The sequence below is a fragment of the Chaetura pelagica genome, unplaced genomic scaffold (genome assembly GCF_000747805.2).
Source record: "Chaetura pelagica isolate M959 unplaced genomic scaffold, ChaPel_1.0 scaffold416, whole genome shotgun sequence".
In the NCBI taxonomy this organism is placed as follows: domain Eukaryota; kingdom Metazoa; phylum Chordata; class Aves; order Apodiformes; family Apodidae; genus Chaetura; species Chaetura pelagica.
In genome coordinates this window covers 787,933-802,213 of record NW_009953579.1, presented here as the reverse complement: position 1 = coordinate 802,213, position 14,281 = coordinate 787,933, and the positions used below count along the sequence as shown (strand labels likewise).

Genomic DNA, 14,281 nt, shown 5'->3' with positions numbered 1-14,281 from the left:
GTCTTCCTGGAGTTGGTTTTAAACTGAGATTAAATCTTTGAGACTGATATGCTCCTCTTCCTACAACCCAGAAAGAACTTCTCTCTGCCTCACATCTCCCATTCCAGGCACCTCTCAGGTTCACAGAGGTGGCTCTGAAAATCACATCCCTTGCTCTGCTGTTAACAGACTGCCTGCTCAGCCCCTTCTGGCATCTGAGCCAAGAGGCAGAGAGGGAACGGGGCCCAAATCACAAGAGGGTCCTGGAGAAGAGACCAGAGAAGCAGCTCACCATGGGTAGTAGTGCTCCCACTGTCCACGCAGAATCTTGGAGGTTTTTAGCCAGATAGGATAAAAAGATTCTGTGAGGAGATAACTATAGACAGCAATCAGTGTTTGGGACAATCCCTTGCAACAAAACAGCAAGAGGTTATAGCTCAGGTTCTTGCATGTATTTTTGTACCATTGCACTTGCATGAGAATTCCTAACATATGTCCCAAACGTAGCATTAAAAAGTTTAGACCACCCAGTCTTATTAGACTAGTCAACAGATTCCAGGAAGGATGGTTGGAAGGAAGAACAGGACCTTCTGTATCCTATTACTACCCCCACTGCAAAACAAATCTTGGGTATGATTCTCTGAGCTTCAACAAACAGGCTTCCTCAGATGTAGTGTTCAGCATTGATCCCTTTTTTCCTTTCTTTCAACAACAAACAACATAGATGGGACTGGGAAATCTGTCTGAAACCTGAACAAAGGTCAAGTTTTTCTTTCCAGATTAAATGGCTCTTTCACTCCTTTTAAGACCTAGGATACAGCAGCACATGTTTATCCTGCTTGTTTGCCATTCTTCTCACTGAAGCCTGGATGTGCGGGGGAAGGAATGAAAAGGACAGTGTTTTGCAGAGCTTTTACTTGTAACAACAGCAGCTGCTGCTCCCTGTGCCTCCTGCCCTTCTTCAGTTCCCTCCAACCCTCCCCAGATCCCTTTTCCCACTGTGTGCTAGAACAGCATCTCCACCCCCCTTTACCCAGAAACAGCAGCAGGGCCTGAAGGGAAATGGTGACTTTATGCTCAAGTTATGGAACAGCTGCTGGAAAGCTCACATGTAGGAATTCCTGCCATAGTGCTAAAATATGAAGTTATTTCAGCAAGAGGGATTATGAGAATCAGTACACAATAAGTAAGAAACAACCAGAATCCTCAACCAGAACTAGAGGCGTGGCCAGCTGAAACCTCCATTCCATACACCAGAGGAAATTTAAATTGCCCAGCCAACTACACCTGGCATTAACTGCTCAGGTGAGATCAATAAAAGGGCTGAAGTGGTGACTGGGTTCAGTCGTCTGTAAGCTTGGTCAAAAAGAGTCAATCTAGACCTGAACTATGAAGCTGTTTTCTGCAGGAGATGCTGAGTCGAGCTCCTCTGAACACAAGAGAAGTTCAAACTTGAATCTCTCAGGACTTGTACTCCAAAACAGTAAGGAACAAATAATATTTTGGTGGAAATTTCTGAAACTACTGAAAGGATGTTCTTTGCTTTCTGAACTGCCTCCTCAATACCTGCTTCTCCCTGGCACTGTGGACAGGAGGGTCAGAGGACCACTAAGGAGATGGCTGGAATTTTTATAACTTTAGACAGAACATGATAACTCCAGTACAACTGAAAACTGGGATGAACACCCTTATTTCAGGGCTTAACACTAAACCCACTCAGGAAATGAGCTTTTGCCTTAACAAAAAGAAGGTCTAGAAAAGACAGATTTCCAGTCTTAGAGATGTCTGTGTAACGGAGCCATCAGTGAACTGCCATAAAAATACTCTGTTTCATTATAAGGTCACATCCAGGGCCAGGCACACTTAGCAAGATCAGTCAAATCTTCATTAAGACCAGGAGTACATTTCAGAATCAAGGAGAGTTTTAGTGACTCTTATATTTACTTTATGTGTGCAAATCCTGCCTTCCAACACACAAACATGGTTCAAGATGGCTTATTTGAACCTGACCTCTTTTCCAAATAGCCACTCAGCATCCGTGTTCCTAGGAAACAAGACCTACATTGCCTGTAAATATATGTAAAAATAACCTTTAACCAGCTGGCTGATTTCAGGGTTTCAAAATTATAAGTTTAAGTTTTGTTTGAGGAAAAAGATACTGGGCTGGAATGAAAAGACATGTTGGACTTTAAACCCATTTAATTGGTTAGGTTTTGTTTTCAACAGGAGGGAATCCAAACTTGAAAAAGATTTTACAAATAACTCAGCTTTGCTTAAAGAAGAGCTTAAGCTGTTTAAATACTACAGTATCAGATCACAAAGTCAGAATAAAACAGGTTTCATGAGTTCCATTACTCACAGATATATTGGTCAGGATTTTTCTCTATTCATTTTGAAAATAACTAATAACAGACAGTCAGTGCTATGTGGTTCTTCCTTGTTTAGCATACATGATAGACCAAATCTTGTGTCTGTGAACCAAACTTCTAAATCATCCTTTGGCTGAAGACACATACCACATATGTGGGTCAGGAACTGTTCTGGGAGTGGTTCATAGGCAGAAGGTGAAGACCCCTTCAGGGTTCCCACTTTTCTATTGCCAGACAAGGTTAATTGGGCATGCAGGTAAGTGGCAAAGCCACCCAGCAATACTAGCTTTAGCAGATCCTTATAGTTCATTTTGTCTCCCAGCTGGGGATCTGAATCGCCCAGTGGGGACCAGTTATTCCCACCTGAGGCAGCCCTCGCACAGAGGCTGCCTTTGCCTGCCTTGTGAGCTACGGGTTCGCCATTCCTGCAGTAAGTATTTGCCTGTTGCAATGCAGATAGAAATTGCTTATTGTTAAGTTTAGCATGTCCAGCACTAAAGCAGAAGTTGCTGCTGTGATCCTGCTACCTGCACTTTTTCAGAATTTCCTTCTCTTTCCTACACTCCCAACTCCATCCCCCTTTCACACATCATGTCTCATTCGGTTGTTACATTTTTAGAAGCTCGGTTGAAGGAGGTGGGAAGTCAGAAAGGATGGTGAAAAGTTTCCCAATTATCCACTGGCATAAATTTTTATAACCACTGACTCAGAGCAGTCTTTTAGCTTTTATTCTCATTACAGTTTCTAAAGACATGATTGTTGCTTTGCTTTCAAAACACGCAGCCTGTCTCAGTTCCAGCTTTTGTTTGCCTTGCCTACTGAGAAGGTGAAGCATCTTTAAAGTTTTCACTGGAAGAGTTAAAAAGAGAAAATATAACCTTACAGCAAAACAATGAGATGAAGGCATAGATGAATTCTCTCTGGAAAGATCCTCCCTGGAGTAGGGATCAAAGGTGAGGAAAAGGTCCTTTTACTTAGGCTGTGAGAAAGGCTGAGGGAGTATGAGGATAACAACATGTAGCCCAGAGGAACCATGAAATCAGTCACCCCTTTAGGCAGAGGATATCACAGTCATGACATTTATTAATATCCCTTTTTTCTTCCTAAACTATGGTTAAACCATCCTTTGTTTGACATTTTTCCGAAGAAAACCATGGGCTTGATGTTCTTGGGGCTACAGCAGACAGAGCAATTAATATGCATGTGCCTGTTCAAGTGGGAGGATGCTGGTTTTCCCTTGTCTTGACCACACAATCAGCCACATTCATAAATAACTGTTCATATACAAAGCAACAGATAAATGTCTATGAACTTGTGTTTAAACACAAGACTGGTTGAAAGTGCTTAGTGGGAAGGAGAGAGAAGAAAGCAAAACAGGACCCAGGCTGTCTGAGTAAAAGTTTGATGGAGATGTCTTCGTATCCAGATTTATGAATTCACTCTAAATACATGCTAGGAGCTGAAGAATCCTCATCAAGAAAGTAACCCTGCTGAGATACACTTTCAGCCATATTATGAAAGATAAACTTTCAGCTACAATAACTTTAAAATTCACCTTATTAAATGGGGAAAGAAAAAAAAAACAACAAAAAACCCAAAACAAACAAAAAACTTACTAATGAGCACAGCAGCAGAGCTGGCTATAGAACTGAGTAGTGGTAACAAGCAAGGATCTTCTAGTCTGCTCTATCAAGAAGCTTTCATCTTAGCCTTCAGCCTGATCCATAACAGGCACATAAATATGCACCGAGCCATAGCTTAACATGGCTGACTCAGACCACCAATGTTTTTACAGAGGACTTCTAAGCAGTGCCAAGTTCAGCAACACCTGGGGAACCTATAGCAGCTTCTGTCATACAGCTTTAATCTGAGTACAAAAATTTCACAAAGCTGTAGCTGAAAAATCATCAGATGCAAGAGCAAGATCAGAACGTGAAACACATGGAAGTTCTAGCAAGGCCTCATGCAATACCCTAATGGGCAAAGAGACACGTCTGCTTCTTTCCCACTCTGCAAAATCCACAATAAAGTATCTAAGCTTTAGGCCAGTGAAGCAGCATCTACCAAGTAAATGTGCTCACTATGCCAACCCTTTACTGGAGCTAATACAGTATTTCATGAGGACAACTTTCTGTCTACCTATTAATATCTGCTGAGATTCAATTTTCTGCAACCAGCCTTCCACTATTAGGTTTTCAGCTGGAGATTTATTATAAGGAGTGAAGATAGGATTCTGCCTTCTATTTTGGTAGTCTCACTGTGCTTAGCTGTTAATTAAATCTGAGAGCACACAGGGATAACGATAAGTGCACACAGACTAATTTAGACAGTTAACTTTGCAAAAAGCCACACAGTGCCTATGGAAAACACATGGCCCAACATATATCCCAAACAATATATCCCAAACAATAACATAATTGAAGAGGAATGGTTAACAGCCTTTTACATTTACTACTCTCCTGTCAGAGTTCAAGCTTCACTTATATTTATTTAGCCTGATCTTAAGTACTTCAGGACACAGGGCACTGCTGCCATTTGCAAACATGTTAGCCAGCTGAGACTAATCCCTTCCAATTCAAGTGTTGGAGAATTCTTCAGGAAAGGAAAGGATTTAAATGGTGGAAAATTACTTCCAGTGTTATTTAATTTCATTCCATCCTAAATATAAATATGGCAATCTTCTGTCCCATGTGAGGGATTAAAAGTAATTATTTAAAAAATAGTGTTATCTCAAAAAGGAACTTTAAAACAATGCAAATTCTTTTCTGCCTCACTTTGCAGATATTCATCTCTGTTCACTGAGAGGATATTAGTGCTACACTCAACAGTATGCTTGTAGCAGACATAGGGAAGACCTGTGTTACCTTTAAATACATTTGCTTGGGGGACTAATGACATAGACAGGAAAACATGAGAATATTTACCCTGAACCTCATGCGGTTTTTGATTGCTGCTGCCTCTACATTATTTCTGGAACCTGAGATACTTTGTGGTTTTTTTAAAGCTAACTCAGTTTTAACTATATATCTGTAAACATGCCAAGCACACCACACTTGTATGGGTACATCTCTTCCCTAAGGAATCACCCTTACTGACTGTGATGTAGACATACCTTCAGTGGTACGAAGCAGGAATTCCCCCAGAGGAGCCAGTGGGCTTAATCACATTACTCTGCAAGGGAAAGATGACTAACACAAGAGCTAAAAGAAATTAAAAAGAAAAAAACCAAAACCAACCCCCAGAACCTTTGACTAACAAACTTAGGAGGCAGAACGTGGGCTAGTAGAATTAGGGCTGCAGTCTCTAAGGATACCAGCACAAGCATCTTTCATCTGTCACTAAAAATTAACTTCATAAAAAATGATCTTAGGAGGGTGAGATCACACTGCAGTGTCTGGAGAGATCTCAAAGGAAGCACATGTTTGACTGTGTGATCATAGCAAAATAAGAACAGTTTGATCTAAAAATAAATTGGTTTTTTGCTCTGAAGCTAGTTTCTTCCACAGATGCCCAAACCAGAGCCTCCAATTACTGCTCTAAGGACTAGGCAGAGAAATAAACAATCTATGGATTGTACTTGTTTTCTATACATCATGACTGAATGTCAAGGAGGTGAGCTTGTTACTGTGTGAGAAATCATAAACAAGTGGTTTGTACATAGGCTATGCATACCCACCCATAGGTGCCCACTCAAATCCATCATATTAAGGCACCTTCATAAACACCTAGTAACTGTTATTATTCATCATCCAAGACAAGATTGGACCACAACAAATCACATTTCAGATCCAAGAGTGTTAAAAAACGAGACAGCAAAACCGTATCCAGCAGAGTATAATTTCCAGAGAAATAAGTTCTTTTGACAAGTCCATCACACCATGGGTATAACTGCAAATGACTGTACTGGATCAGAGCAACCACCCCTCACTGTCTGGGCTGAGTGGCTATGCTAGGTACACAGAGGGGTTTCTTGTTAGTTTCATATAATTCTTCCCGCAGACCAAGAGCAAAGCAACTTACTCCCTCTGTGGTTTGCTAAGCAGCAATATGTCACCAGGTGAACACTTCCCCCCTCACTCACCTAAGGAGGAGCAGGTAACGAGAATTGAGAAGACTGTTGTAACTGCAGCCTATGCATTCTAGGTGCTGTTCTTACACAAAAGAGCAGATCTCATCCTTTCATTCAAAATAAATAAATAAAGCTATTTGTTTGCTGTGTGTTGATGAGTCACAAGTTAGATACACAGTCTAATCAAATGGTTAACATTTTATTAATGCGTAAAGGCCCCTCTGAACAAAGAGAAAGCCTGCAGGCAGCATAAGCCCTACCTGTTCTGAGGCACAGAACAGCATTTTGCCTCACTTTGCCTTGCATTGCATTCAAAAGAAGGTTCCTCAGTTGAGGTTGGAGTGGGGTTTTTTTTCCCCAGGTTCCCCATTTTAACAGAACATCTGTGTTTCTTAAGAACAAAACTTGCTCTTTTAACACAGAGTCATGTACCACCAGGAAAACTAGTTGCAACAACATAGCTCCTTTCCCATTCCTAAATCCTTTCAGCAAGTTAGGGCGCAGCCTCACGCAGGCTCCAACTGAATCTTGGTGCTTAATTTGTGAAACAAGTAATCCCCTAAGCAACTAGATTAGATGAGCTCTACCAGCATTCTCTTTTACTAAGCTGGCAAGTAGCTAGAGCTGAGAGAGAGCCCAGTGCAAAACCAGAGATACAGGATTAGCATCAAAAAGTGCTGCACTTATTGAACAGCAACATTTGAAATAATCCATTCTCTAACTTCTTTACAGCATTATAGTACCATAACAACTGCTACTTTCCCCTTAAAATGAAGACAATTGGTTGGGTTGGTACTTAACACTATTTTTTATATATATACAGAGAGAGACCCTTGCTTTAAAATCACATTAAATAATTTGTTACACCCCTTTTCTCAAATGCCACAGAGTAGACTGTTTACTAGTAGACCAATTTGGAATATGTGAATGCTACAGAGTAACTATCCCAACCCCAGAATTTCTGTGAAGCCATCAAGCATTTACAGTAATGAAGAAAAATACATTAAAAAAATATACCTCTGAGGTGTCAGGATGTTTCACAGCATGTGAGAACCTGAAAATATGCTTGAAAAAGAAGTTGCAATTATCCCACACTGGACAGGAAATCATACTGAAAGCAAAACTTTCAGAAACAGCAAATTTGCTCTATGGTTTGTGGGGTTTTTGCATTTTATTAATCTTGTCATTTACTAACAAGAAGAAATACTAGTTTAAGGTAGTGCCATGTCAAAGACACATGGTTCTCCTACTTTTGTTGCACGTGACAAATACCTCTGCTGCCTGTAACTGCAGAGCATTTGTCCTGAAACTCCAGAATGAGGTTGTCCAACACACACATGGCTGCTTACCAACATGCTGCACCTCAGAACAATGGTTTTCATGACTGCTCCATCTACAGAGACTGGGAAACGCTCCTGCGTTACAGAGGGTGGTAAATCTCCAAAAAGCCAGGAGAGACACATTTAAGTGGCAAGCCAGCTTACAGAGAAGGTGTTGAAAGGCCTTCCTAAGTGCAACGCAGAAGGGATAAAACAAGCTCCAAGTGTTGTGAACATACTTCGAAAAGCATTAAGTGAAATAATTTACAAACTCTCTTTATGGTCTCTAAAGTTAGACTTAAAGAAACGTTCCATCTCCCTGAGCTCCTGTACTAACACCAATTACTTCCTAGTCCTGTGAACTCCATTCACAACTGACATTAACTTAATCAAAGATTTGAAACTGCATTTTAAAATCAGCTGCTCCTTCACCACCACCTTGCCACCCACAGGGAACACCAGGGCATCAGACAAAACCCCTGCCCTGCCACATTGCTACCAGCCCATTACCATCTCCATGCCAGAACAGGTCCCTGAAACTGTCTTCTTGGCCTGCCTCACGCATCAGATTTCCTCAGGGATGAGAGATCCAGTCCTGCAAACCTCCCCAGGCCTTCACAAACGGGTCTGTTGACTCTGACAACATCTTTTGGCTGGGAAGAGCCTTCCAAATGGATCCTGCCTCACACAGCTGCAGGCAATGCAAGGCTGAGGACGAGACACTCCCGCCCCTTAGCACCTGCTAGCACAAGAACAGAAGCAGCTGAGCACTCCAGGGGTGATAGGGGTTTATAAGGGTCTTAGCACCAGGGCAGGATTTATTCCTATCAGCAAAAAATATGTTTCTCCAGTCAATATCCCTGTTACATTTGTCCAGCATCCTATCAGATTGATACCTTCCTCTTCCATCCCCCTGTTCCTCCCACCCATAACATCAGGAACAGCACTTCTGATTACATGGGAGAAGTATTAATGTTCACCAAATACATGTCTTCTTCCCTCCCTTCTAGGAAATAAAATCTTGCAGTCATAAGGTACCTGGTCTCTCCTCTCCCTTGTACTCTTTGAAGCAAAAAAAAATAAACGGTGGTGTTCTGATGGAAATAAGAAGTAGTTTAAGAAGCACAAATAGCACTGAAAAGGCAAATAGAAAATAGATGTCCAGGCAGAGGATTTAGGGCACAGCCCAGAACACAAAGTCAACACTTACCTTCTGTGTGTACCTGTGAAAGGTGGGTGCATAAGTTGGAGACAGTTACACCACTCTGCAGCCAAGCTCCAAAACCCACTTTTCTATCCTTCTGGTTCAAACAGTGGCTTTTAAGGCTCTTCTCTCCAGCTTCTGTTTGGTTACTAATCCTTACTGCACAGGAAAAGGAGAGTTGTATTTCATTTAACCCCTTCAGCCTCTGAGTTTCTTCACAGGAGTATCCACTTTTGCTTGGGAAAGGCAGAGTCACAAGCACACACGCACATTTTGGAATTGTTTCCAGCTCTAGTCCGTGTGTGAGCTCACACACTAGCTCTAAACTCTGCCTGAAGTTATTGCAGGGGTGGGGCCCTGTGTAACTAGTTTTATTTTAGCTGAAGGCAGCATATCAAAAGAGAGACAGTTATCCAGCAGATCCCTTTGGTACTCATTTTCAGTAAGCTGCTAACTCTACAAAAGAGTCATTTAACTTAAAACTTACTTTAAAGCTAAAGCATGAATCACAGCTCACAGAGATGCTTCTGACCAAAGAAAGTTTGAACTTCAATTCACAGCTAGATCTGGCTATAGGAAGACTTAAGCAGATACCTAAAGTCTGAAAATACCAGCATTTTGGATACAGACCTGAATTTAGCCAAAGACAATGGCAGCTCAGGTTTCTCTATTTTCTCCTCTAACAAATGCCAAGCGATTCAGATACCCGCTGAAAAATCCCATGAGGGAACAATTTAGCCACAGAAAAACTGTTAAGGGAAAAGGAATCTAGTTGGATGCATTACAAGGAAAAACTTCTGCTGTTAATCACATGGATACAAAAGAAAATGTTGCATAACAACTTGTGTGTTGCTGTTGTTTATGTTGAAAACAGATAATGGTCCCCTGTTGATTTCATCCTCTGCTTCCTATAAAACAAATAAATATTGAAATACAGAGATCACTGATCTATAAAAACAGATTCTGGTCCAGCAATTTTAACAGCTACCAGCATTTCAACCCCACTTATAAAACATTATGACTGAGGCCTCCAAAATTATGAGAAGAGACTTGGAGTCTTAAGTTTGGGCTGATATTTTTGTTTGCCTTCCAGTGTCAAAGTCCCTTTTCATCAGTAGTTCATTTGAAACCATGAGAAAAAATCCCTTGCTTTCCAAAGGAAAGCTGAAGCTTCTACCTTCAGGTAACTTCACATGATGGATCTTCCAAGGAAGACATCAAGATGTGCAGTGAAATCCCCAGAACTGGTATCACTACTTCTCTTCTTGGTCATTTAAAGCTACTACTTTAAATAATAGAAATAGACAATATCCTTGGCAGCTGTTGACAAGCCTAGACACACACAGCTCCAAACAGATAATAAGTTTCTAGCAGCTTCATAAATGCACCAGGTGACACAGAAGTAATTCTGTTCTGAGGCTACAGCTCTCTTCACCCCTCCTGGTCAATCCCTGCCTGGCAACTGGCCACAAAAGGTACACAGTACTCAAATCCTACCATTACTCATGCCACAGGGGACAGAGTTCAAATAAAAGTCACATCAATCCTGTACTTTCCTGCCCAAGCTAACTCTGCACCAATGAAAAATGATAAGCCCTAACAGGAAAACCAACCCAAAATGGCAAAACCTCCACCAAGAAGCAGGGGAACCTCAAAGGTTGAAGGACATGACTCACCCCCAAAGAGTGCCTAATGGTGGTGCTGATGCAGGGCTGCCTATGTTCCCCTTGTCAAAAACTGGACATTATTAATGTCTGAGAATATGGAGATTATTGATTTGCCCCTTTAGATTCAAATTTTTCCGTAAGTAAATAAAACTTGGGCCTTGGACCAAGCTGTGAGCTCCTTGTTTCCAGCAGAAAGAACATACATCATCACATGCTTTTCCTTCATCCATCCACACTCTCACCTGGCCATTGGCTCCTGCCATCCTGCTCATTGCCACAGTTACATCCTGGGCTTCATAATGTTTAATCCCCCACAAACCGAAGCTCATAACCTTGTCCTCATATGAAGAAATCATAATTTCAGGTCACTTTTAAATCTTTTAGCTTGTATTATTGTCAGGAAAGGTTCAAAACTAGTAGGCAAAACCCCACAACTCTATATGAGTATATAAATACCAGATTCTTAAAATTTCTTCTCACAGCAGCAGGACCCTCAATGAGTGTTTTTTGAAAATACCAAGCTTAGTAATGTTCGTGTGCTCTTGCTGATAGTGAAAACTACAAGGGAGTTCAGAGTCAGGGAAAATGTGATAGTTGTGTTGGAATCTAGCCAAGATACATTTGAAAAACAGCTGTGCCTACTGCATTAAAGCACATACTGCATAAACATATCTGTATTAATTTTTAACCCCATAAAGACTTAATAGATAACCTCCTGAGATGCTGAAATAAAACAAGAAATAACTAGAATTTTATGACAACTAAGCAGCATGAAACATTGACTAAACTCCTTTTATTAATAGAAGGAAAGAAAATTCTGCTCATACTTCTTGGTTCCAGTAGAGACATGATAAAATCAGAAGGTATTTGCATGGGATTTGAACTTGAGGCCAGTTCTTATCACAAAAAAGACAATGCAAATAGAAAGTAAACCTTTGCCCTGTAGTTCCAGAGCAAGTTTTGTGCATGTACCTTTTCTCTGGGAGAAAGGACATGATCCCTGTGTTGAAACTGTTTTCAACACCTACCATTCAGTGAAAGTAAGATAATCCACTGACTCAAGACCATACTCATAAGACACTCAAAGTTCACTATGGAGTGAATACTGTCAGGACCACAGGCATGTGCTTCTTGCCACTACTTCTCTCCATGGCTAGGCTGGGCACAAGGGCATTTAGCTGTCACAGATGTGATCATCAAGAAAAAACAGCTGAGGTGAATGCATAGTAAATGGATACTGCTGAGCAAAATATCCCTTCTAATCCCATCATTGTTGTGTTTTTGGCAAGAAGCAATCTCTACAGCTGCTGTTACACTGGGATTTCAACATGGTCAGAGGTCAGTAGTAAGACTTCTGCTTTCTCTGTTGTTAGATTCCAGAAGTACCTTTCACGGACCAAACTGCCAGGATTCCTTACTGCCAGAGACTGTTTTCAGAGACTATCTAAAGATCTGGATGCTCTACTGGACACAGCTCCAGTCTAACTAGTTATGGCTTTCTAACACTTGTAGCATTGTGGTGAGCTGAATTTGGCTGGTCACCAGATACACACTAAGCTGCTCTATCACTCCTCATCCTCAACAGGACAGGGGAAGAAAATATGAAGGAAAAGCCCATCAGTAGTGATAAAGACAGGGAGACTACTCACTGGTTACTGTCATGGGTAAAATATCCCTGACTTCAGGGAAATTAATTGATAAGAAGAAAGAACATAACTAAAAGCAACTTCTCCCCACCCTTCCTTCTTCCCAGAGGGGAACTTCACTCCTAACTCTCCTACCTTCTCTCCCCTTCCCTGAAGCAGTGTTCAAGAAATTCAGACAAGACTCACAAAGCCTCCAGAAGAGAAGCTGGTCTTGGTAGCTTCAACATTCACTCAGGGAAGTGAAGGATCTGTGTTCAGCTTGTTTAGGAGATCTGAACTTCCCAGGAGACTACTGTGATCAGGAAACCATGATACAGAGATAAGGAACAAATGGGAGTTCTTGAACCCTCCCGTAGTAACTTAGCCAAAGAGCAAGGATCTGTGATGTTAGGGTTGTGTCACATGCTTAAAACTGGCATGTTTGCCTTGCTTTGCTTTCAGCTTAATATCCAGTCTCTTAAGTAAGTGCAGTAGCCTAATCAAGGGAAATAGCCATTTACATACTTTAGCCTGCTACTTGGGGCATTTTATTCAGGGGACAGGCACAAATTCTTCTGAGCACAGGGTAACACTGAGCACTTATCTGACATCCCAAGGAAGTGTGCTGATGACGGAATGACAAGGTAAAAAAATAATGGTCTCTGAGATATCAAACTGAGCCCACTGCTACCGGGGACACTAGAGCACACTGCTCCTTCCATCAGCTGCACAAGGGTCTGAAAACAGAGGCTTCAGCTCACTCTGGAAAGAACATGTCTTTTGACATACTGAATTATTTCTTTCTAAGGAAAAGGCAGTAAAAATCAATTCAATCTGAACTGAGCTTTTTTCAAACTTGAATAATGTACCCATAACTCCATTCTTCCCAGGCTCCCACTCCCAGTGGCAGAACAGCCATGTCGTGCAGCCCTCTGAACCACAGCCTCTCAGTATACAGAACAAACCCTTGTTAGTCCCTCAGGAAAAAAAGCTCAATTTCATGCCCAGGAGACACTGCAAAATCCTTAGAGGAAAGGTGGAACACATCACACACCAGTGAGCTCTGCTGTACAACTTTACTGCATTAAAACCTGTCATCCTCTCATCCTCTTGCGGTAACTCTTGCACTGATCCAGACAGCTAGCCACTCATGAACTCTTCCAAGTGCTGAGGACTGTGGCAGAAGAGTTGACTGTACAACTTTTGTACAGATCCTGCTACTAGCAGAGGCAATTTTGTTGTGGTTTGCCAGCAAGACAGGTAATAAAGTAAGTATCACATAAGACTTTTTCACCTCTTTCATGCAGGGGTCTCAGAGCGACACTTTCATTAAATTTTGGGGACTTTTAGTCCACTTTTGGAAGGTTTTTCTCATGTTTTCCTGGCTGCACAGAAGCAGCTCACTTTTGCTTGTTAAGTGGGTACTCCCCAACAAATTTGTGCTTCTCTTCACTTACACTCCTTACAAACCCTGACACACTTCTAGCTAATTTTAATTCACCAACATGGTTTCTTGTCCATTGTAAGCCCAGGATTCCCATCCACCAGCTTATATGCTCATGTGCACCATTTAACTCCCTCCCCCTCACCCAAGCACATTCTTGCTGAATGTCAGAAAGGCATCAGCTTCCCTCCTATCCAGGCTCTCTTCTTGCACACTCCCATATAATGCAGCATAGAGCAGTGAAAGCCAATGCAATCATCAGGTTTTTGCTATAATCTGCTCCAGAAACAAATCAACTCACAGGCACTTGGGTCTAACTGGGTCCTCTTAGTCCCTTCTTGAAAACAGAGCCAATTCCTGTGCTGTGCTCTTCAAGACAGCCTTCAAATAAATTGACTTTTTCTATTAAAAGAATTAGACACCTCTCTTCATCCCTTGCCAAGATGAGAGAAATGGTAAGCCTGTCACTTCATATTTATTTTGATTCTCACTCACATCAGGCGAGACTTTTATTCAGGCCAACTTTTTGAATGCACTGATGATGCTACGCATAAGTTTCAGTGCCTAATCCTCAGGCCATTTAAAGAAGAAAAGCAGCACACACT

General features: G+C 41.5%; 1 protein-coding gene across 1 annotated transcript in view; it reads right to left on the bottom strand.

The window, feature by feature from the left end:
• PAPLN (papilin, proteoglycan-like sulfated glycoprotein) overlaps positions 1 to 10,870 on the bottom strand; it is a 50,324-nt gene extending 39,454 nt beyond the window's left edge. The window contains 1 exon segment of the mRNA XM_009999749.1: positions 10,850 to 10,870. Within this exon segment, the coding sequence (XP_009998051.1) occupies positions 10,850 to 10,870 (21 nt within the window).
• Positions 10,871 to 14,281: the final 3,411 nt, after the last annotated feature.